The 25791-nt window shown below is 36.8% G+C and overlaps 1 protein-coding gene across 2 annotated transcripts in view; it reads left to right on the top strand.

Annotated features, from left to right (window-relative positions):
- ZNF800 (zinc finger protein 800) overlaps positions 1-25158 on the top strand; it is a 45034-nt gene extending 19876 nt beyond the window's left edge. Inside the window, exon 6 of one of the 2 annotated variants that reach the window (XM_045052714.1) lies at positions 19187-25158. In XM_045052714.1, the coding sequence (XP_044908649.1) occupies position 19187 (1 nt within the window). In that variant the 3' untranslated portion in view covers positions 19188-25158. Of the gene's footprint in view, positions 1-449; positions 2234-19186 lie in introns of those variants that run through there. The other variant, XM_023250532.2, reaches the window with a different exon arrangement.
- Positions 25159-25791: the final 633 nt, after the last annotated feature.

Here is a 25791-nt window from a genome sequence, read left to right as displayed (position 1 = left end):
TTTTTTTTTTTATCTTTTTTTGTGGTTGTGCGTTGCAAGAAAAGGAAAATCCCTATTGGGAAAAAAGAAAAAAATTTACTTTTTTAGAAGGTTTTGGAATAAATGTAGATTTTTAAAATGCAATATGAAATGAGTAGACTCCCTCTACTTGGTTTTGCAAGTCTATCTATATTTTTTAAAGTTTACCTTCAGTACCTGTGTCCCCTGTATTAAGGCATTTAATATATTTAATTAGTATTAAATTAGTTTGGGATTCAGGTTCTAGGCAGTATACTTAGTTTGAGTACTGAGTAGGTTAAATGTTGTGATTTGAGTATCACACATGTTTTTATTTGTGTGGAAACTTGAGGTGAAACCATCCTTTAGAAGTGATTTACTGTTGTATAATTTTTAAAACAAGGTTTTATTGGTAAACTCAAAAGTGTTCATTTATTCCCATTTCTCCTCAGATAACTTCAAGTGATGTACGAAAAGGTTTGGAGTTCATTTTTGTGGAAAGACTTTAAATTGGTGTTAGAACCACTAAACGTCTTCAAATGGTACTATGAGAAAAAAAGGAAAAACATTTTCATAAATATTCGACTGTAACTGCTGTTTTCTGACTAAAATAATAACCATCTAACCACTTGTTTCTAAGGCACTGCCTCTTCCAGCACTTTCAAGTAGCTGTGACATTACATATTGTCATCACAGTCCATCAGCTAACCACCCTTGACCTTGTGCATTTGGTCTGCAGTTGCTACAAAAATGTTGCAAATTTTGTTTTCCAAACAATTTGTTGATTAAAGCGATCAACAACCTGAAGAATATATCACCACTGGTGATTTTTAATTGACAGAGACTTTATATCTTAGTGACTTTAGTTTTGTTTCACCTTATTTGGCAAAATTTTCATCTGAATTGTACAGATCTATTTCCTAGTGAGTGTATGTTAGGACCAAAAGAGAAATTAGTATCAACATATTATAAATATTTAGCCTACTAAGTATTTGTAATTATTTTTACATTCATTTATTTCTAACTTGTTCTCCAGCACTTAAATGTTTGAAAGTTTCATTCTAAAATATATTCAGCAGAAAGTTCCAGTTCATTTTCGTCCATGGATCATTATTTTTATTTGTCAACATCTGAGGTTTTTATGAAAATTAAACATTCCCCTTTTTTTCTTTAAATTTTATACAAAGCACTTTAATAATAGATGCAACTTAATTTTTCAGTTTCTGTATATTTTTTTTTAAAGACCACACATTTACTAATGTTAGTATGAAGCTAGTAAATAGCTTACTGATATTTTATGGATGCAGACAATCCATGCACAACCACTTCTTCTGATATTAGTTTAATTCTTTAAATATTGCTAAAAAAGGAAGATGGGAGTATAAACCCTGAAGTTTTTTCTCCCGAGTAAAATCTTAAATGACTACTTTAGATGATATTTGATTCCTACTGTAAAATTTGGAAAATAATGAATTCTTGTCCATTTTTGTAATCAAGATTTTAGGAAAAACAGAAGTACATCTATCTTTATGAAATATTGGGCAGGTTTTTGTGTATCAATATTTTGTACTTTTTAGGGAATATTTTATTTTTTAGTAATTTTTGTCAAATTATAATTTTAAAAGGTACAGCAGAGAACATACCATGTTTTTATATAGGTTCATACCTGTACTTAGGAGGGACCCTGTCCATCTATATACTTCTTGTGAAAATTTTAAAGTGTTGAAGATCCACAAGGTCATAATAAAATGCTTCTATAGCTAGAAAAACATTTACCCTTCCCAGTGCTTTGCACTAAAATATACTGTGAAAGGAAACTAGAAAGACTGTAACTGTTGCTGGAAATGTTCTATATTGAATGTACATGCTCTTGTTGGAAAAATGTACTATATGTGATGGAAATAAACCAGACTCAAAATTATTTCAGCTAAATGTGCTTCAACAAAGGTGCATTGGTTGAAACTTAAATGTTTTATCAAATTTAAATTTATTCAGTGACTACGAGCAGCTACACTTGAATTATACCCTAATAGTTTTATTTTTAAGGATTAGAGTGATAATTTCTCTTTAATTTAAAAACAGATTTACTTTTCCACATATGGAAAACTTGTACTTATATACCTAACTTTAATGATTAATATCATAATATATTTAGGGAACTAAATGTGTAGGTGGTATTTCATTTATAAACCATCTTCATTAGTTGCACATTATTAAATCTGTATGTTTGACTTTTGCAAGGTGTTATCTTTTATACATTCTTACACACAAGACATCTTCCAAAGATACATTCCAGACCTAAGTACGTACAACCAGTGGAAAGATAGGAGTATTCCTAAAAAGTTTGGGGGTAGTTCTTTGCTACAGCCTCTCATCTATATGTCAGCCTATTGTTCTCTACTTTACTTGTTAAATACCGTAGGGAATAAAGAAAAATAGCCTGATGTTGATGGAGGGGAGCCCAATTACTGGAATTCCTTTATTTCAACTCCCCTATTTCCACAATACTATTCATAGTTTGTCTCCACCCATAACTCTAGGCCCACAGAGCAGGAATTTAGAAGGAGGAATTGAGGGTTCCAAGGACTGTCAAAAGGTTTCATCTGGGTCATCGAGGAAGAAATAGAACTATGTCAGGATGCGTCTGTCTAAATTAGAATTGCTTAGAGAGATTGGGAATATTTTATCATAGTAGCCAAATCAATGGATCATGGCAGAGAGGAGTTAGAGGCTAAACAAGTTTAGAGAGGTGGAATGAACAAGTAAGAAGTTATTAGATGTTCTTTGTTCTTCCTATTTCTTTCTGGTCTTCATCTTTATTTTTTGGTTTTATTTTGATTCAGGATCTGTCTTCTCAGAGGCTGAGGCTTGAGACTCTTAAGGAGAAGAGTCCTAGGAAATTTGTTGCAGAAGCTTTTCTGCATGCAAATATAAGCAAATATTTGTAGCACTTTTTGTTGTGGGGAGGAGTAGTTAAGTAGGTAAAGAACCATCAGAAACTGCTTATTTTATATTAAAACCTATCTTTGGCTACCAACTATATCTACCTTTGCTATTATTTGATCAATCAAGAGTTTTCCTGTAGAATTCAACTCCTTGTTTCCTGAGATACCTTCCATACGTCGTAAGTGTGGTGGAAGAGGAAAAACAATGAAAAGTATGGCTTGCATTTCAACTTCATAAGTTTGGGTAGTGCAAGTGAGAGCTGGATGAGGTATGGCTGACACTGGGCAGGTGTTTATTAGAACATGGAGATATATACCTTGAATGTATGATAACTTTTTTGTTTCATGTCTGTTTCCCCCTCTTTCCTCCCAACTTCAGGAAGAAAGCCTCCTCTTGAAGAATATATATATTCTTTATTCTTGTAGAATATATAAATTCTTGGCCTACTTTTGTACATATGAGCTGAGTTTTTGGCTTGTATTATTGAAAAGTACTTCACTTTTTTTAGGGATATGTATTTGTTATATTGCTTTATGATCAATAGGCTGTTCTACTCATTTTGCTTGAAAGAGCCCATGGATGCAGTAGCAGGGAATTTTGTGGTCTTTCTAGGGCTTGAGTTTACCAATAGGTGTTATGGCAAGAAAGTATTGAGATAGACACAAGTGGCTATCATTTCCTATTGTGAAGTTGGAAAAGATGTTTTCAAATAGCATGACCTCTGAAAAAGAAATGCTTCTTAAACTTTAGAAATTAGGTTTCCAGGTTTCCTATAGTGGCCAATGGAAGTATTCTCGATGTTTAGTTAGGAGTTTTAGAAGTTACTTTTTTTAATGGAATCCATAGATTACCAGGATTATGATTTAGCTGTGACTCTAAGAGTTGATCTGAAGCCGAGCTCTAAGATATGTGTAGCAAAATGTTGGCTGTTGTATTATACAAAATCCTTCTGTACTCTGTGCTATTCTTTCCCTCTTCTTCAACTTTAGAAACCTAGGGATTAGAAAGAAGTAAGGATCAGCAGTCTTAAGAATGGCTGTTGTTTGGTTTCTAAGGAATTAGGCACATGATATAACGTAGAATAAAACATGTTTCACTTAAACTCACCTGCAATTATTTTGACTTTTCTAACTTTCAAATTCACTCCTGTCTCCTAGAATTTGTTTCTGTACTATTTTACTCTGAGTTCTCTTCTGAATCTCTGGCTTTTCTTTTTTTTTTTTTTTGCTTCTCTACCAAGTACCAAGATAGCAAAAATGTTTTTTGAGAAGGTAAGAGGGTGGAAAGTCAGCTCATTTCTTCCTGAATATTTGTCATTCTAAATTTGATTTGTCAGGCTTATTATTTCTTTTCAAACTGCTTCTTCTGCATATATTCACCACCATGCACCCCCAAGCAGAGGTGAACTTAATGAAGACCATAGTTGTGTCTGGTTGGGAAAATGCCTGAAGTTGGAGGTTTTACTGTTTGTGCCCACTCAGTAGAGTTAATTTGCTTGATTGTTTATATTTGAAGTCAGGGACTATGTCTTGATAATTTTGTTTAGTGCCTAGCACATTTTCATGTATACGCAGGCACTGTGAATAAAAACTTGATATTCAAGTGAGTGGTAGCTTTTTCCATCTCAGAATCGTGCTGTCATATACTTTGAGACTTCGGGTTTTAATTTCATAAACTTTTAATGTTTGTTTATTTTTGAGGGAGGGACGGAGAGAGAGAGAGAGACAGGCAGACAGGCAAAGAGGGAGACAGAGAATCTGAAGCAGGCTCCAGGCTCTGAGCTGTCAGCACAGAGCCTGACGTGGGGCTTGAACTCATGGACTGTGCGATCATGACCTGAGCTGAAGTCGGACGCTTAACCGACTGAGCCACCCAGGTGCCCCATCATTTCATAAACTTTTATTATTTCAATATTGATTTTACTTATTTTAGAAAATGCTGCCAGTACTAAGATGATAGTTTGTAATAATAAACAGAACTCTTCATATTAGATAATGAGTATTCATGGAGTGCTGACTGTATGCCAAGTACTCTGCTATCCTTTACATGCATAATGCCCCTCATCAACCAAGAAGACCCACCAATAAGCCACCAGTAAGAACTGTTACTTCATTATCTCCATTTTATAGAATTCTGAGTTTCAACGTAGAATTTCAGTGATTTACTTAAGTTCACATAGCTAGGGAATAACAGAATTGAGACTTGACACTAGGTCTTGACTAGGAAGCATGTGCTCTTAATCCGTGCACGTTACATTTGCACATTGTACTGTTTACAAAGCACATCTACCACATTACCTTTTTGGCAGCTTAGTGTAATGATCTGGAGCTAGATTAGTTGGTGAAATTTTTGTATCCACACATTATTTCCTGTGTGGCTTTGTACTAGTTACTTAATCATTCTGTGTCCTAGTTACCTCATCTGTGAAACGGGGATAATGTCTACCTTATGGGGTTCTGAGGATAAAATGAAAAATACGTGAAACATTTAAAGTAGTGCTTGGCATGTTACAATAAATGTTGGATATGGTTACCGTAAGTGATTTTCATAGCATTGGAAATGTGTAATGTTTTTATTACCACTTAAAGTTTAGATTGAAATGGGTGCATTAGAAGAGAACTTTATTGCTACACATCAGATTTTAACTCTTGCTTTGTATTTAATTGGGACAATGAAGACAACCGACTGTATTATTACTTGCTGTCAATTTTCTTCTGATCAGATATTACTAGTTTACCATTCTCATAAATTTTTCACTCATCTTGAAAAGTATTAGGTAGTTTTAAGCACATTCATTTTAAGTTTGGCTTTGTTTTTATGGTTACTCCCCAGAATAATCCATCTGTCTTAAAATTCTTATTAGTATCTGTCCCATCACACAAAAATTTTATTGTTGGTCATGTGCAGAATATTGACATGGAGCTAATATTAATTGATTAACATAGCTGAAACATTTCTGTAAAAGTATATATGCAGTACTATTCGAAAGAAAGCTTCAGTTATGGAATGAGTAGATTCTTCAGGAGAGCATGATTTGGGCTAAGTCAGGAATTTCTTGGGTAAATGTGTCATGAAGAGGTAAGAAGTGGTACTTTCAAAAGTCTTGCCCCTGGTAGTCATTAGTGGCAGTACTCCCAATTTCACTGAGGCCCAAGTACTGTTAGATTATCTGCCGAAAAGGTTTACGCACATACCCAATTGTTCCTGCTTTTACTTTTTTCACAGTAAGATAATGATTTTAGAAACTTTTGTATTTAGGGACTTGTATAATTTGCAACACCAGAGAACGTTTGTCCCTAGGTTTGGATGAACCTTTGTATTCTGAACTTCAGATCAAGTGCTGGGGTTCCAGCGCCTGTGTTGTATGGCTTCTTAGTGATGCTGATACTCAGATACTTGTGTCAGGTATCTGGAGCATATTCCTGGCACACAAAACACTGTGATGTGTAAGGCATAGAATGATAATGCTTGAAAAAATAGCCGAACCAAAATAAACCAAAAAACAAAAACAAAAAAAAAAACCCTCACTTTGAATGCTTGAGCAATAATAACATGAAGCTATCCGGGTGTCCTGCTTTATATAATCTCATTAGCACTTTTAGTACAAGAGTGTGTAATGATGTTACGTCGAGAGGAAAAGTTATTACACCAAAATGAACCCTAAGTGCATGGAACTGTTATTACAACTCAGGTTTTGAATATTCGTTTTTAATCTCTGCTATCTGTGGGATTATACTGAAAATAAATTAGCTCTGAGAAATGGAACTGTGGCTTTTAGTCAGACTTTCTAAGCTGTGCAAAAATATTTTTTTAAAGAAGTTTGAGACTCTTCTTGCATAGAGTGGGCCTTTGGTAAACCTGAACCCCAAAATACCTGTTAGGTGTGACTAGTGGCTTTTATTTTGGATGGAAGGAAAAAGCAAGGGATACTTTTCTTCTAAGAAAAAAATAGTGAAGCACTAGGAAGATATTGTATGCACAAGTGATTGAATTATGTGAAAAAATACTTTTAGGGAAAGGATTTTTATGTCATTTCCTTGAATTTTTGACATAAGTTGTTAGGGGCTTTTTATAAAAGCTTCTGTAGGAGAGTGGCTATGTCATTTTCAAGCCTTTTGATCATTGGAGACTTGTTGAATTCCTTGAAGTTTAATGTGCTGGGCATTTGCAGATGGTTGAGACTTTCTGAGCTTCTTTGTCCTTTCCTTTGAATGAGCAGGCTTCAAGGTGATAAGATAGTCTAATGAGAGTGTCATAAAGATGGTCAAAAACATACTTAGTGAAATTTATGCATAGTTTTCAGTATATCATCAAGTTAAACTTTTTCTGAAACATTTTCACATTTTTCCAATTTGCCCTTTCTTTGCTTGTCCATCGTGACTAGTCAACTGTTGTTGCATATGATTATGAGAGAACAAAATCACTTATTTGCCATAAAATGTGGACATAAACAGATTATTGTACACACAGGAGGAAGAGATGATTTTGTTTCCTGTAGCTCCCTTGGATCTCTTTTTAATCTTTAAGTGCACAATTTTAATGATATAAATTGTTAAATTTAAAGGCTTGAGATACATCTCTGAAGCCCCACCCCCCCCCCTTTTTAAAAACGGTTAACTAGAGCAAAGTAACAGTGTAACACTGTGTCTTCAAATCACAGATGCTACAAGATGGAACTAAGACCCACAATACTTAGATTACCACCCACCCAGTTTGCCTTGTCATCTAATTGCAGCTTTGAGTGTATGTGCACTCATATATAAAAATACTGTGCCATGCTTTATTTTATTTTATTTTATTTTATTTTATTTCATTTCATTTCATTTCATTTCATTTTATTATTTATTTTTGGTTGCAAGCAGAGTTTTACTTGGTCTGTAGCTAGTAATGAAAGGCTTATTAGAAAGCTTCATGTGGGAAAATAAGGGAGATTGAAACTGGCTTCACCATATAGATTTCAACTAGGTGTTAACAGAACCTGGAAAAAATCAATGCAGCTGTAGTGACTGGGTATGGTCCTCTTCGCAGCAGCAGTATTCTCTGCTGTTATCGCCCTTCTCAGACTCTGTTTTTACTTTTTATTTTTAAACTAATAACCTTATTCTGTGTCTTTTCATTGTGGTTATAACTGCCTCATTACTTCTGCTGCCTGCCTTCTCTGCTTTTCAGCTACTTTCCATATAGCTCGTAAGAAAAAAAATCTGATTAAGTTAGGTTTATTCCCTGTCGGGCAAATCTCCCATGCCAGGTCTTTTCATCGGTTGCTGGCCATAAGTTGCTCTTCATAGATTGGCTCCTTTTGGGATATGTGCTCCCCCATTGCTCCTGTCATTGGTGATCACGGTGGCAGAGTCAGTGGCATAAAACCTATTCCTGAACCCAATAAAAGGAATCTTGGTGGGAATCTTTTAAAAGAGGGATCTGGATAGTTCTGGAATGTAATCTTTCCAGTACACATGATTAGATAGAATTAGATAAAGGGGATTAAGAGTACTCTTCCTGAGGGGCGCCTTGGTGGCTCAGGCGCCTGGGTGACTCAGTCGGTTGAGCGTCCGACTTTGGCTCAGGTCATATCTCGCCGTTCATGAGTGCAAGCCCCACGTCGGGCTCTGTGCTGACAGCTCGGAGCCTGGAACCTGCTTCGGATTCTGTGTCTCCCTCTCTCTGCCCCTTCCCCACTCATGCTCTGTCTCTCTCTGTCTCTCAAAGATGAATAAACGTTTAAAAAAAAAAAAGTATTCTTCCCGGGATGAGCACTGAGTAATGAATAGAATTGTTGAATCATACTGTACACCTGAAACTAATATAACACTGTATGTTAATTATACTTCAGTTAAGAAAGTCAGAGTTGGTAGGTACCAGATTTGTGGTGTTAATCTGTCTTGCTCTAAAAAAAAAATAAACTAAAACTAAAAAGGTGATAGAATTAAAAGTAACCTGGGACTTTGAGTGTTCTGTCAGTGCAGCATCAGTCCTTTCCATCCTGAGAAAATGTGGAAAAGAGTTTTCTAATCAGCGTCTGCAGTTCCTTTTCTGAACTGCCTGGTGCTGTTTCCATCTTCAGCTTTGCAGATTCATAGAAGTTTTCACTCTGAAAGAACCATTACATCTCCTGTACCAGCGTCTTAGACCATTCTGTCAATTGCTGCTGCTTTCCACACACCTCCAATTATGCTGTATGGTTTGAGTTGGTGATTTAGTGAGCCCTTTAAGTATTGCTTCTGTTTTTCTACTTGTATTTTCCATGTTTGGGTTCACTCTGCAATAGCTGTTTTATATCTTCTCATTCATTCCTTCAATGACACATACCGTTGGTTGAGTGGCCATCATGTGCCTGGTACTATTCCAGTCTTTTGGGGAAACAGAATCGTAACAGTGGTTAAAGCATGGATTTTTAAGAATGATGCAGACCTGCGTTCAAGTCCTGGCTCCTTTACTTGCTAGTTACTTAATCTTTCTAAGCTTGAGTTTTTGTCTGTAAAATGATAATATTAGAAACTACCTTATAGGTAGGTTTGTTGTGGGAATTTATACAAATTTAGTGATATATTGTATTTTATATACTCAGCACAATGCGTGGCTCAAGAGCTCAATAAATATGCATTATTACTGTTGTAGTAATCACTAAAATTATTATCAGTTTGCTCTGAAATACTTTCTAGCACTCAGTGTCTGGTTATCTTGCTTTGCCATTTGTGGTTCGTTGCCTTTTTGTTGGTATGAATCCAACCGTTTAATGAAAAGTCAGATGTAACATCCGTGATAAAGCCAAGATACCCAGCAGTTTATTAAGGTAAAACATACTATTTTATGGTCTTTAATCTGCTGCCACTTTTAATAGCACCTTCTGCTGATTGTTAAAGAATTTGTTGAACCTTTCATATAATTTTGCTTCTCTGTGGCTGTTTTATAGAAGCATGTATAGTTTGAGTATAGAAACTCAAAGCAGCTTTTGGTTTTATTCTTTTGTTGTAAACATTAGGCTGTGGGTACATGAACATACTCTGAATTTACAAGCAAGAATTATGTCTTCTATTTGCATCACCAGTGCCTCACAGTGTAGTTGGCATATAACAGGTGCTTAGAGAATGTTGAAGGAAGGAAAACGGAAGGCAGGAACAGGACATCAGGGATCTTCAGGCTTATCATTAGTCCACAAATATACCTTTGCTTTTAAGCTTCCTTCCCATTACATCATCTTCTGATCTGTATAGTTTCTCTACCTGTGAGCTCCTCTCTGTTTCTGTTACTGCTGGCTTCTGTTGCCGGCCTTCTTTGTGTGAACCTCTTAGCTTCTGCCATTGCTACTCAGTGATGGTGACAGATTCAAACTCATGGCAGTGCTGTATTGACTGTATATGCTGTAAGTAATCCATAATCAATCGCACACTGTATGGATGCACATTTAGTGATTTTTTTGGCTGGTTCTTTTAAAGGTTTACTTTTGTTTAATTCATGTTTATTGACTTCTTTGAAATTCAGCTAACATTTCACTTCCTATTCCATTCCCAGATCTCAACAAAAAGCAGGCAACTAATTGTTGATATTAGTTGTTGATATTGCTGCTTCTGTCATTTGTGTAATCTTAGAAATTGGGATTGATTAGTTATTTTGTTTATGTAATTCTCACATTGCCTACTTTAGAACTTTTGCACTGTCCTTAAAGCCTCCAGCTGTATTTTTGCCCCCTTGGTAAGAAGCAGCTTAGCCTGTATCATGGCAAAAGGTAGAGGCATTTCTTTATGCTCCCCTTCTGCATCACACTTACTTTCTTGTCTTCTATTCCTTCTTTGATTCTTTGCAGAAAGAAGTGTTCTTCTTTTCCAAGTCCAACACTTCTGCCCTTTTCCCCCCAAGACCTTCCTTCAACAACCCTCCTCTCTTTTCCCCTCCCCATCTTCTGTCTTCCTTTCCACAAGCTTCTCCCCCTCAGCCCACAAATCTGCTCAAATTCCTTTCAGCCAGAAAGTAAACTTTACCTACATACTACCTTCAATCTAGTTACTGCCATCTGTTCCTGCTTCCTTTCACTGTCAGGCTTCCACGTGCTTTCATACTGGTCTGTTTTAGCACCACTTTCACTATAACTTTGTATGTCCTTGTCTTCCTTCTCCTTTAGACTATAAAGCTCTTAGATATGTGTGTTGATCACCCAATGGTGATCAGGGCCTAGGTTCCTCAGGGCCTAGGACAGTTCCTGGTCCATAGTAGGCATTCAGTAAATATTTGTTGAATGAATGAACAATATAGTGCCATGCCTACACCACTCACTTGTGAACCATCTGCAATTTTTTTCTACCCCTACATTTCTATTAAAAGTTCACTTGAAGGACATCAATGCCCACATAAATGCTACATCTGGTGGCTTCTCGCTTTTCATCATTCTTGACCTCTTCATGACCATTAATACTTATAAATTTACTTTTCCCAGATTTTTACGGTCACTTATAACTGGGTCATCTTGGGATAATCTCAGCATGGTATTGCATCAAAAACAAACAAACATCTTTGTTTCCAAAAATCTTTGGAAAATAATGAACCTATTTATTATTTTACAGAAATTTCATAAGGAGATAGAAAGGTACAATTACATAAAGCTTAAATCCTCATACAACTTGGCAGCTTCCTCCAATCTCTCTTCTATAACATTTCTCCCAAAACATTCTGTGAACTTTCTATCCAAAACCGCTTGACCACTTTTCCCATCTTTATTTTCGTCTAAAAATAACTTTCCAGTTTAAATCACTTTAGCCTCTCAGGTTTTCCCAGTTCTTTTCATACCCATTATCCTGCTCAGGATTCTAAAAGTCTAGGAACATTCTCTTGATTTCATCTGGTTTGCCGTTACTAACTGCATGATTTTGCTTAATCTTGAAGCTTTAGATCAGACACTATGTCCTCCAGTGAGTATTTCCTGACTTCCAAAGTTTGGCTAGGTTTCCCCTGAGTATGTTTCTATAGAACCTCATCAATAACTATATTGAAATGATCTATTTGTGCCTCTTTCTTAGACTATAAGCATCTTAAGGGTAGGGCTCCTATCTTTTCTTCATACCCCTGGCATCTTATAATGCATCTGGAACATGGTGGATGTTGATAAATATTTACTGAACTGATGCTTCTGTGAACTCTGAGCCTTTCTTGCCTTTGGCATTTGTTAGTAGGCCTTTAAATGTGGATCAAACTTTCCTGAGTCCTTTTTCTTTTTTTTATACCGTCTCAGTGATTTCTTTACTTCCAGAGCATCAGTTATCATTTCTGTGAAGATGACCCCAAACCTGTTCTCTAGCCTGGCTGTTCTCCTGATTATAACACCATTTGATTTCAAAGTTGCATGTCAGACATCTCTATAAAATGTTTCTCCAGTATCTTAAATGCAACAAAAACTCAGTAAACCAAACTTGTTATCTTCCCTTTAAACTTGTTCCTTCTTCATGTGTTCCCTGTATCAATTCTTCACACTCCTACCCTCCCAGTTGCCTAGACTAATTAGAATCCTAGGAAATACCTGGACTTTTTTTTTTTTTTTTCTTTTTCTTTCTCTCACACTCTTCACGTAATCAGTGATCAACGCCTGTTCATCTTTCCTGTGACTGTTTTTTACATTTGGCTCTTCCTTGCCATCTCCATCTTTAGTGGTTTAGTTTGGACTCTTATCTCTTACCTACACTATTGTATTAGTCTTGTAACTGACCTCCTCTCTAATCTGTCTTCCATGCTGCTGTCAGAATTATCTTCCTAAAACACAGATGTGCTGTTACTGTATGGTCCTTACTTGACTGATTTATTCATTCTCAGGTGTCAGCTTGTCACTTCTAAAGAAAGACAACCTAAAGTATGTCTCCCTTGTAATTCTGTTTCATATTCCTTTCCTACTTGTCATCTAATACAGTTTGTAATTATGCTTGTATTTGTGCATTGACTTGTTTAATGTCTGTCTTCCCAGTGGAGAAATTTATGGAAGAGACTGAGTGAGGATAGTTATGTAGACCCTGAGCCTAGCACAATACTCAGGACATGGTAATGCTTTAAAAATATTTGTTGAATGACTGGATGAATGATAGCTTATCAGTATAGGCAAATAGGAGATAGCAAAGGCAGAGAAGTTACAGGGTCCTAGAATCTTCTACATCCTCATAGAACTATAGGTTCTAGTTTTTCTTTAATAGTAATGGGCTTCTCCCTTCTGTCTATTGCATTTATTTCCATGAGGATGGGAGTCAGCAATTACCCCACACTCACACTAATGCTGATGTGACTGCAGTTGATTTGGGGGCCACTGGGTGGTGGCAGCTAGATTTGTTTACCCGGTATTGATGCATAGGTGGTGCCCTAGGCATGCAGGCAAACAGGTATTTGCTAGGTTGAATTAACCCAGATTCCCTTTTAGCTCCTTGAGTGATGCAAGCCTTTATACCACATGTTAATTAAAGTGTTTATTACTTGTAGGACTAGTTGTATTTGAAATGAGGTGTTTATTTGCCTTTTAAAGATTGAAGATTTCAATTGAACACACTTTCATTGAATAGAAGCTGAATAAATCATTTGAAAATATTATCTAGGGGTAGGTCAGTAATAATAAGCAAATTAAACTTTTTGTCCACCCTGTGAGGCCTGCCCAGGTATCAAAAATCAAGGAATTTTATAAGTATTCTTCAGATTTTACTATTTCATAGATTGACTAGCTTCATCCATTCAGTAGGCATAAAGAGCTCCTGCCTTGTGTAAGGCACTGATTTAGGTGCTAGGGTTACAGAGGTAAGAAACCGTTCTTCCTCTTTTTTTTTTTTTTAATATATGAAATTTATTGTCAAAATGGTTTCCATACAACACCCAGTGCTCATCCCAAAAGGTGCCCTCCCCAATACCCATCACCCACCCTTCCCTCCCTCCCACCCCCCATCAACCCTCAGTTTGTTCTCAGTTTTTAAGAGTCTCTCATGCTTTGGCTCTCTCCCACTCTAACCTCTTTTTTTTTTTCCTTACCCTCCCCCGTGGGTTTCTGTTAAGTTTCTCAGGATCCACATAAGAGTGAAAACATATGGTATCTGTCTTTCTCTGTATGGCTTATTTCACTTAGCATCACACTCTCCAGTTCCATCCACGTGGCTACAAAGGGCCATATTTCGTTCTTTCTCATGGCCACATAGTACTCCATTGTGTATACAAACCACAATTTCTTTATCCATTCATCAGTTGATGGACATTTAGGCTCTTTCCATAATTTGGCTATTGTTGAGAGTGCTGCTATAAACATTGGGGTACAAGTGCCCCTGTGCATCAGTACTCCTGTATCCCTTGGGTAAATTCCTAGCAGTGCTATTGCTGGGTCATAGGGTAGGTCTATTTTTAATTTTCTGAGGAACCTCCACACTATTTTCCAGAGTGGCTGCACCAATTTGCATTCCGACCAACAGTGCAAGAGGGTTCCCATTTCTCCGCATCCTCTCCAGCATCTATAGTCTCCTGATTTGTTCATTTTGGCCACTCTCACTGGCGTGAGGTGATATCTGAGTGTGGTTTTGATTTGTATTTCCCTGATAAGGAGCGACGTTGAGCATCTTTTCATGTGCCTGTTGGCCATCCGGATGTCTTCTTTAGAGAAGTGTCTATTCATGTTTTCTGCCCATTTCTTCACTGGGTTATTTGTTTTTCGGGTGTGGAGTTTGGTGAGCTCTTTTTAGATTTTGGATACTAGCCCTTTGTCCGATATGTCATTTGCAAATATCTTTTCCCATTCCATCGGTTGCCTTTTAGTTTTGTTGGTTGTTTCCTTTGCTGTACAGAAGCTTTTTATCTTCATAAGGTCCCAGTAATTCATTTTTGCTTTTAATTCCCTTGCCTTTGGGGATGTGTCGAGTAAGAGATTGCTACGGCTGAGGTCAGAGAGGTCTTTTCCTGTTTTCTCCTCTAGGGTTTTGATGGTTTCCTGTCTCACATTCAGGTCCTTTATCCATTTTGAATTTGTTTTTGTGAATAGTGTGAGAAAGTGGTCTAGTTTCAACCTTCTGCATGTTGCTGTCCAGTTCTCCCAGCACCATTTGTTAAAGAGACTGTCTTTTTTCCATTGGATGTTCTTCCCTGCTTTGCCAAAGATGAGTTGGCCATGCGTTTTTGGGTCTAGTTCTGGGGTTTCTATTCTATTCCATTGGTCTATGTGTCTGTTTTTGTGCCACAGTTCTTCCTCTTAAGTATCATAGAAAAGAACAAATTATAAGGACACACAGAAGTGCAATATTAAGGCACACTGAGGAGTTGGGGAAGGCTTTTCATAATTCCTAAATTCATTCTTGAATTGCGTTTTGAAAGAGGCAGAAAAACTTCCAGGTGGGTACAGACACATGAGACCACACATAGACCAAGGGAAGATGAGACAGAGTGATGGCCAAGTCAAGAAAGATCTTATGTACCAAGTAAGTAGTTTGAATCAAATTTTCAAGATTAAGGGTAGTTATTGAAGGATTTTAAGCAGGGGTATTTGATAGCATTGAGGAGATTGAATTGGGATAGAGAGTAAGATTTGTGGTGGGGAAATCAAATAGAAGCCACTTTTAGAAATCTAAATAGGAAGTGATAAGGGCCTAAATTTAGGTAAGGCAATGAAACTGAGGAGACAGATACGGACACTATAATTATTTCAGAAGTGTAATTTTCCAGGCAGTGGAGATGAATAAGGAATGTGACTGCCAGGTTTGGGAATATTGGTTGGGAGGTGGGTCAGTCCATTCTTCAAGGTAGGAAACATAGGAGGAGGAACATTTTCTGGGGAGAAATGTTGAATTAAAGTTTAGATGTGTTGAGTTTGAGACGCTTATGGGACATCTCACTGGAGATGCTTAGTAGGACTAGGAGATACAGACTGGAGGTCAAGAGAGAGATTTGTCCAGAGACGAGATTTATGAGTCATTAGTGCACATATATTTTAAGCCATAGGTTATGAAGAGGTTGCAAAGAAGGATAAATACACTCCGCATATCATACTATTTCTCACATTCTTCTGGTTTAGTGTGTAAGTTAGGTTGCTGCCTTTCTATTTCAGTTTTTCATTTGGGAAATGATGTTTGACTAGCACTGATTCTCTGCTCCAACCACTACCACTCTCCACTGCCATTTATACAGTCTATAATGTAACTTATATTTGATATTACTTACTCTAAGAAATGCTGGATAATTAAATTGTAACACTATTAGGCAATGTGAACTAATTTAGAGGACTTTAAAAAAATCTGTAAGACCTATTTTAAAAGATTATTTTTAGAAAGGAAATAACCTTCTTAAAATAATAAAACAACCTGTTAGTGTTCTGAGACTGAACAAGATGTGTTTGTTGAGTTCCATACCTTTCATATGTTCGGGATTTGTTTGTGATTTAGTCCCTGTGCTTCTGATCAAGGCAGAAACTATTTCTGAAAACTAGGAGGAAGCCATGTCACTAAACTAATAGAATCTGACATAATCCATATGATAAACTTAATTTAGTATCCACAGCCAGATTCTAAGGGGGAAAATATGCTATTAAATATTGAACAGATGATTGAAATATATTGATTTTATTTTGCCAAGCTACATTTTTTTGGATGGGTCAATATTTAAGATAACAGTTAAAAGCTAGGTCCTGCACTGTCATATATGTTCTTGTGGCCCTCACTGGTTTTTCCCAATTTCTTTTCACTTCTTTCTGAAGGGAGAACCTAACAACGGAACTTTAGATCTTGCCATTTAGATAGCCGCTAGAATTCACAAGTGGAGGTTTTTGTCCCTTCAGAACTGACATGGAACAATCTGTTTACCTGGCACGGACCAATGGATGTTGAGGAGAGTGTGTAGAATGAGTTTTAAGAAGTCAGCCTTGCTTGGGGCTGAAAGTAATGACGTTGTACTGTAAACCATTTGAGCTATCCAACTTTTGATTAACTTTTAAAATCTGCCTTTGAAGGGAAGGATTCCTGGGAGACTTTCTGTGTCAGGTTTTAATAGAGTAAATTTATGGATGAGTTAGGACCCTTAAAAACTAAAGTCAATAATAGAAATGCTGACAGACTTGAACTAGAAGAGGACAGCTATAATAAAACAACATTTTATTATAACCTTATAATCTATAGTAAAATGGGGGGGGAACATTTAAAGTTTTCTGTTCTAATGTTTTGAAAATGGTTTCATTTTCTTGTTATTTGAACTTTAATAATGGGCATTAGCATAAACTGAATATCCATGTCAAAACAAGGTACATTGCCATAGCATAGAATTATTTTAAAGTGGTTTTTTTTGTAATGTTTGTTTATTTTTGAGAGAGAGAGACAGGGTGAGTAGGGGAGGGGCAGAGAGAGAGGGAGACATAGAATCTGAAGCAGGCTCCAGGCTCTGAACTGTCAGCACAGCCTGACGCCGGGCTCGAACCCATGAACCATGAGATCATGACCTGAGCCGAAGTCCGATGCTTAACCGACTGAGCCACCCAGGCGCCCTGTGTAGAATTGTTTTAAATCGTAAACTTTTAAGACTTGTTTCAAATCTTTTTTTCTAAATAAATTTGTTTCTAAACATTGCTTTTTTTTCAATATACCCATTTTCACCTCAGTAAGTCACTAAAAGATTATTGAATAAAGGTATTTCGGCACTTGAAAGTTTGTAACAAAAATGCAGAGTGGAATAGAATTTTAGAATACATATTGTCTGCACTGAGGACTTCATTTGTTTAATAACCTTTATATTTGTTGATATTCTTTCTTGCCCCGTGCCAACATTTTAGACATTTTGTGTAGAAATTTCTTACAAGATTTATCATGTTACCAAAAACACACCCAGATTCTTTATCCAGAAGATAATGAATACCTTGAAGTTATGTATTATGCCAAAATTAATATATTAAGTGGTTAAACATATTCTTTTAGCTTTACTAGATCACTGGGAGATAGAAGGTAGTGTTTTGCTTTGTTTTGTATTGTTTTGGCATTCCTTCTGATGCAGTAAAATCCACAGCACTTTATTTCATCTGCTAGCCCCAATTCACAGACTTAATCGATAGAAAAGTAAAACTGGCACCTCTTGATTTCCCGGTTTTGTGTATCTTGGGTGGAGCTGACTCCTAAGTGTGTGAAGGTTGCGATAGGAAATGACGCCAGGTACTTGCAAGAAAATACTGGAAGAGGGTTGCCAAACATTTTCTCATACCTCAGCGCCCTGCCCTATTAAAAGTTGCATCTAGATGCATAGTGATCTTGTAGTTAGCCTGTTCACTTTTGATACAGTGCTAGTGTGTCGTCACTCCTACATAGTAGTAGTCTGCAGAGAAAATTTGGCAACCCTGATTCTCACGTGTTTTGCAAAGTTACCATTTAAAATCAAATTATGATTAAAACTAAATTCATCATCCTACTACGAGCGCCGACTTGGTCCATGCTGCCATTATCTTGTTGCTTATCACACAGGGTTCAAAATCCTTTCTTTTGTGACTCTGTTCTTGACAGCTCCGACCCATGGTGACCTCTTCCTTTGATGAACTCACAACATTTACCTTACCAGTTGTTTTTCACTCTCACCCTGTGTGTTACTATTGCATCATTATTTAACTAGAGTGTCCCCCACGATTAGACTCTAAGCCCTTTGAGGCCCAACAGTTTTTCTCCGCAGCATGTGGGATAATGAATGAACGGATCCCCAGGCCTCTTCCTGTTTTCTGTTCTCCAGCTGTCAGTTTGGGTGTCTTTTCTGTCACCTCTTTGTGTCCTACTTTGGTCTAAACCTTCTATTGCTGTCCTCTTGGCTACTCTGGTTCTGTTAGTATCTTGTTTATGAAGATTATCAATGATTTTGGGAGATTCTTGGGCTAACTTTATGGGAATAGGAGGTGATTTTTCAGCTTTTTTTCTTAGGATCAATTTTTAAACTCTACTGCAAAAATTCTACCTTTTTACAATTATTTTTAATATTCATGTATCAAGTATATTCTAGGAGTCTATATCTTGGAAGCCATAGTTTAGATCTATAAAAAAGGAAGATTAACTTGAAGGAAAGAAGAGAAACATTGTTGCCAAACAGAAAGTTTATTCTCAGACTCTTTTGCTTGCTATGTTGCCTTTTTTTTTTTTTTATAGCCTCATGGGAACAGAGCAGGCCAAGTGTAAGTAATTACAATATTGTGTTATATAAGTCACTGCAAAGTAAGGCTTATAGTTATTTTTTTTTTAGCCACCTGGCATTTTGTATATGCTGTTTTTTGAGCCATAATTCTGTTGAATTGCAGATGGGGACTCTAGAGATTTAGCATACCCTCATTCTAAAGTGGAAAAAGTTGAGGTAAGTGGTTGCACAAGGTCACATGTGTAGTTAATGAAGAATTCAGGAATAGAGGCCAGCTATCTCTTAAAGATTAGTAGGTAATAACACATATATGTAAAAAAAAAATAACAAAAAAGCGGTACTATGAGGTGTTCTGTGAAAGGTAAGTTTTCCTCCTATCCCATCTCTCATTCTCTACCCCAGAGTCAAATTACCAGTTTCTTGGGCTTTCAAGAGCTGTCCTATGTATATATAACCATATAAATGTATACCTTCCCCTTTATGCAAATGGTAGCATGTTTGTATACACTTTTCTGTACCTTGCTTTCCCCCCCCACTTTTTCACATGGCAGCATGTCTGAATTTTGTGGACACTGGATATTTTTATTCTTTGGTCCATGAACTTTCATGTTACTATATTGTCTATCATTTAAACAAATAGTTTTTGTTCATATGAATGGACAAATTATTAAATCATTTTTTGTTTCTAGTATATATTGAGTTTCTTGTGTGACCATAATGTAGTATTTCACATTGCTTTCAGAAAGAGATCATGGTTATTGATTTATTTTATGGTATATGTTGAAGTTAAAAGATAAGTGAAATATATATAATAGTTATTACCACTAGTTACCAATAACAGCTGATTAGGAAATTTTCTTTTTCATTTGAAAAAGAAGTGACAGGTAGAGTTTTCAGGGAAATGATTTACCTTTAGACTTGTATAAAAATCTTTCTGGTATGTACAAAAATCTTCCTCAGTGCCAGTGAAAGGCAACAATGTTATAAATACCAAACCACAAATGTTTATTTTCTAAATTTTAAAATACCTTTTTTCCATTTTTTAGAAAGATTTTATTTGTAAGTAGTTTCTATACCCAACATGGGACTTGAGCTCACAACCACAAAATCAAGAGTTGCATGCTTCACCGACTGAGCCAGCCAGGCGCCCCTATTTTCTGAATTTTTAAATCTCCAACCTCATATGCAAATAACAGAAATAATTTTTCATTTGTTTCTCAAAATGGATTGTAACTATATGTGTTAATCTTGATATGACTCATGATCATCTGTATAAAAAAGTATTCTTAATTTTGATCATTCTGGGTTTCTCTTGGCTAACTTATGTATCAGTGCAATTATTGCTTTATTTATTAGAGATTAATGGGGCCTAAAGAACTCCTTGATTTTAGATCTTTTCAACCAAACCATATCACAAAAGGCAAACCCACTAAAAAAAAATGTGTCCCATGCCAGATGTCCATGATAGGATTTATAGAGGTTAAGTATTTATATTTGGATTTTACTTTAGATAGACAGTAATCCTGCATTCTTCCTAAAGGTGGCAGTACTTCTCAATGCATTATTTACTGAGTAATTCTGTTTGAAAACCTTATTAATTATAATTCCATTACTGATTGGAAAAAAGTTAATCATACTAAAAGTATATTTTCGTAATACTTTCACAATAGTTAAGATTCAGTAGTAGAACAAATAAGATTGTATTTTTGAGGTTTATAGCATTAGTGCAGCTTTTGTGTGTATTATCTTCAAACCTGGACAGTTCTAATTTCATTCTGACTTTGGAATTCTTGGTGTAAGATTGAGAGCTAAAGTCTTGTCAAAAATTGTGATTAAGTCATGGTAAAACCTTGCTATATTTCTAGGTCTCTCTTCTATGGAGATATTATCAGGAAACACAAACTGACAAAACACCCCAAACAAAAACCAGAACCCTTAAATAACTGTGTATTGTGTGAGACATGGGAATTTTTTTTTTTAGTGTTTTTTTTTTTATTTTATTTTAAGAAAGAGCACACACAAGTTGGGGAGGGGCAGAAGGAGAGAGAGAGAGAGAGAGAGAGAGAGAGAGAATTTCGAGCAGGCTTCACGCTCAGCCTGCTGCAGGCTTGATCCCACAACCTTGGGATAATGACCTGAGCCAAAATCAAGAGGGGGATGCTCAACTGACTGAGCCATCCAGGCACCTGGGAAATGTTTTGATACTTATTGTTTGGTATAAATTTATATGTCTAAATTTTACTTGAATTTTTTTTCCTTAGGTGGCTAACTTATTTTAACAAGTGAAATATTTATTGGTGCTACTAAAAAAAACCAATCTTGGGGCACCTGGGTGGCTCGGTTGAGCTTCCGACTCCTGATTTTGGCTCAAGTCATGATCCCAGGGTCATGGGATCAAGTCCCATGTCAGGCCCCACACTAAGTGTGGAGCCTGCTTAAGATTTTCTCCTTCTCTCTCTCTCTCTCTCTCTGCCCCTCTCCCTTGCTTGCGCTCTCTCTCTCTCTCTCTCTCTCTCTCTCTCTCTCTCTGTCTCTAAATCAGTCAATCCTCAATCTTGAGCCTTTTCTGCTGTAAAAACAAAGCTCTGAATTCACAAGGTGGTGCCCTGGAGTCTGGAGAAACACTATGTTTTGTCCTCCTTTTTCCATCATTTTCATTCCTAAATGGTTCGTGTGTGCGCACATGCGCGTGCGCTGTATGCATGTGCACGTGTGTTTAGTATGTGTTTGAAATCACATAGCATTGTAGTTTGAAGATGGTGAACAAGATAGAGCAGGCCAGCCTCCCCTCCAGGCCTCACAGGTCACTTTGACATGGCTATTACTTTCTAAGGCTGGCCTTGATTATTGGTTGATCTAGCAAGGTGACTGGGTGCTAGAGAACTGTGTCATGTAACGAGCCTCCTAGATACTGGTGTATAAATATTACAGTGCTAGTTTTTTAATTTGCAGGGAGAGGTATCAGACGCACTGGCTTCTCATGTTTATGGCTCAGTGTATTTTCTCCAAACAGGCAAATCTACAGTCTACTAAATTGTAATCAGAAGGTTGCTTGATGGGCATTGAGTCAGCTCACAGTGACCCAAATCAGCAAGTTCTGATAGTGTGATACATTCATCTTTCCCAAGGAATATATTTGCCACTCAGACCAGATGTTCAGTTTTCAGAGCATCCTTTTTATTAGACCAGGCTGCAGACAGATGGCCAGCTTTTGATTTCTTGATTTCTTTTCTTACATAGTTACCATGGACTATCTCCTTTAGCACATTTTTTTCCATTGGAGTTTAATAAATTTGCATTAATACCTGTAAAACACTTAGCCCAGTGCCTGGCATACAGTAATTAAATAATAACTAATATTAATAGGTATAACTGGTGTTGAGTTCAGGTCACATTGATACTTGTAATATCAAAGTCAGCCTTTTGGGCCATTTCTTTAGATGACTGATCTGTCTCATCTTTTACACTTTGAGCTATTTTCATTCTTTATTCTTTAAGTCTTTTAACTCCTTAATTTCATTTACCCTTAATATGGAATCCATAAGCTAATTAGGACAATCCTTTTTAGCTCTGAATGACTTTGCTACCATTTTGTTTTTGAGACTTTCTTTTTCAAGTTTCAGTTTTTTGCTCCCAAATACCTCATTCTCCACAGTTCCCCATCTGCAATGTGAGTCTATTAAAAGAGATGATCTTCAAGTTACTGCTTAGCTCTAGAATATGTATAATTTTATATCTTATTTGAACAGATGATGTTTCAGTTATAGCCCTTTCCCTCTAATCATGCTTACCTTCATTTCAAGCTCTGCTTAAATTCTTTCTCATAGAATGTAAAGTTATTTTGAAAATGGTAGCAGCATCTGGATTCTTAGAATAGCAGGATTGCCATGGAATTGGGAGGTAATGGTTGAAAATCCCAGAGGTAGAGGTATGATGGTGGTGAATTCAGCAGTTGACAGTGACGTTACAGGTAGGACACACAGCTGGCGAATCAAAATGTTTTGTATGGAAATGGGTACAGAAAGGAACAGATGAGTTGGTCACTGCAGCAACAGTGAGCAATGTCAGCCTCCCCCTCTCCATCCATCTGGGGATCAGTTATTCTTTTAAGAGTGGTGGGATGGATTTAGGAAAACAGTGGAGACATTGCCATAGCTTTTTCTGGTATTCGTAAAAATACAGATTATGGTGCATTTTTGAAGCTGGTGGTCTCAGAACCACACTTGGAGCCAACAGACCTGGGTAGTTACTGTTGTGGGAGTTCAGAAAGTGGAGAGATCATTTCAGACTGTAATGATCAGGGAAAGCTCGTCGGGAGTGGCTTTGGTCTGGGTCTTGAGGGGTGGGAAGTGTTTGAATAGACGTAAGGAGGGAGAAAACAGTTTTTTGATAGGTGAAATGCCAAGAACAAAAGCATAGAGGTGAGAAATAATCATACATGATAGGGGAGTGGAGTGGTATAGAGTTTCTTAAATATGGTCCATGAAAGAGAATTGAAGCAGTGCTTCTGTCAGATACCACTAACTCCAGAATAAGAAAACGGATGCTGTGCCATTTTTGTTCAGCATGCAACTGGATAAACTATTGATGCCTCTCAGTGCATCAAGCTTCACGTTTTCATGTGCTCCCTGATGCCCTCAAGAAAGAATTCCATTTTAGGACCCTTTTTGGAAATTGGAAAGACTGTCAACAGTTTCAAAATAATCCCGTCTTTTTCTCTAATATTCAAATGGAAGAAAAAAAAATACTAGCACTCTGAGGGCAAATGTGCACCCATCATATCAGGCATACGTCATGGTTTTCCTGCTTTGATGAGGGAAGGCGAGCCACACGTGACTGTGTCTCATTACTTCCCGTATCAGCTGCTGTCACTACCTTTCCAACAGGTACTACCAAGAAATAGGAACAGAATATGATGTTTTTCTCTACTAGGCAGAGGTTTGCTGCCTTTCAAGAGGTCTTAATTTAATTTGAAAGCAGGGGAAATAACATTACTTGACTCTAGGTTGAAAGCCTTGGAGGAGGGGTTCGTGGGTGGCTCAGTCAGTTAAGCGTCTGACTGTTGGTTTTGGCTCAGGTCATGATATCACGGTTGGTGAGTTTGAGCCCCGCGTGGGGCTCTGCACTGGCAGTGAATAGCCTGCTTGGGATTCTTTCTCCTTTTCTCTCTGCCCCTCCCACTCTCTCTCTAATAAATAAACTTAAAAAAAATTTTTTTTAAAGTGTTGGAGGAATTTAGTGTTGCAGTACAGAGGTAACCTTAACCTGACAAAGCGTTCTTTGGAATTCTGCTTGGGTTCTGTGTACCTTTGGGAGTCAAAGATTTCACTGCTTGTTGCCATGGAGAAAAAAGTTCTGATTATCAAAGAAGACGTATGTGTTGCTGAATCAAAGACCATATCATAATTTTACTTCAATAAGCCAAATATAATTGAAATTTACTACTGAGCAGTTAGAAGCTTTTAAATTAATTTTCTTCAGGAAGCCATTTTTCTTTTACGAAAAATAACAATATGAGGGAGGTATAATCCTTTGTAAATACTGTTTTTTATACATTGCTTATGTTCAGGAAATCAGTTTCCAGTGCAGTGAAATAAAGTATATGGTGTATGCATTTCTGTGCATAATTGTGGAGGACAAAGCCCATATCTTTAATCAGAATCTCAGACTGGTCTTTGACTTTCCTGAAAGGCTAAGAACTAATAATTTAGCTAGTGTGAAGACAGTGGGATGCTGTGGATGAATCTGAGCAAAGGAATGATGGGAAATTAGAAAGCTCATGCGAAGAATGTGAGAAAGAAAGCTTTGGCAGCACTGAAGGGTGATTTAGGGATTCAGATTAGCTCCAGGGTCTGAGTTATCCTAATAATCTGAAGGCAATTTTCTAGATAGAGCTTCTCAAAGGTAGGAACCCTCAGTAATCTTTTGGTCTTAGTGTCTAAGCACAGTACTGAGACAAACAGTACTCAAAAATGTCAAATTAAATAGACTCACTGTATGGAGAATGAAAGTTAGACGATAGCACCAAAAATAAATGCTCTTCCGTATCTGTATTCAGTCCTGTTTATGTTAACTGATTTGGTGAAAAATAAGGTTTTTGGAGAGGAAATGCTTTATTAAAAAGCTCATAAACCATCTTTTTGTTCAGGAGCAGTTAGTTAATACAAACTTTTTGGCCTCTCAGGATTTGTTCTCTGTAAATTTTATTTCTGAAAATCTTTTACTAAAAGTATGCCTCTAGACATGATAATTTTATCCAGTACCTTTAGAGAGAAGGAAACTTGCAGTATGGTGTGGTTGAGTAGGTCATCACTGATTTAAGCACTATCGTAATAAACATCTAAACTTGGATTTGTTCATCATTAAGTAAAATCAACCTGACAACTCTGAGGTCACTTCGGCTTAAAATATCATTGGTACTTCTCTCTCTTAAAAATAAATAAACATTAAAAAAAAATTTTTTTTTAAAAGGGGCGCCTGGGTGGCTCAGTCAGTTAAACGTCCTACTTCTGTTCAGGTCACGATCTCATGGTTTGTGGGTTCGAGCCCCGCATCGGGCTCTGTGCTGACAGCTCAGGGCCTGGAGCCTGCTTCAGATTTTCTCTCTCTCTCTCTCTCTCTCTCTGCCCCTTCCCCGCTCACACTCTGTCTCTATCTTTTAAAAATAAAACATTAAAAAAAATTAAAAATATCATTGGAACTTATAATGTATCTTGTATCAAATTAACAACACAGCCCTGGAATCCCACCCCTATATTATATTAATAT

This window comes from Felis catus, chromosome A2 (assembly GCF_018350175.1).
Source record: "Felis catus isolate Fca126 chromosome A2, F.catus_Fca126_mat1.0, whole genome shotgun sequence".
Classification (NCBI taxonomy): Eukaryota; Metazoa; Chordata; class Mammalia; order Carnivora; family Felidae; genus Felis; species Felis catus.
The sequence above is the reverse complement of the archived record's forward strand: the minus strand, read 5'-3'. Positions and strand labels throughout refer to the sequence as shown.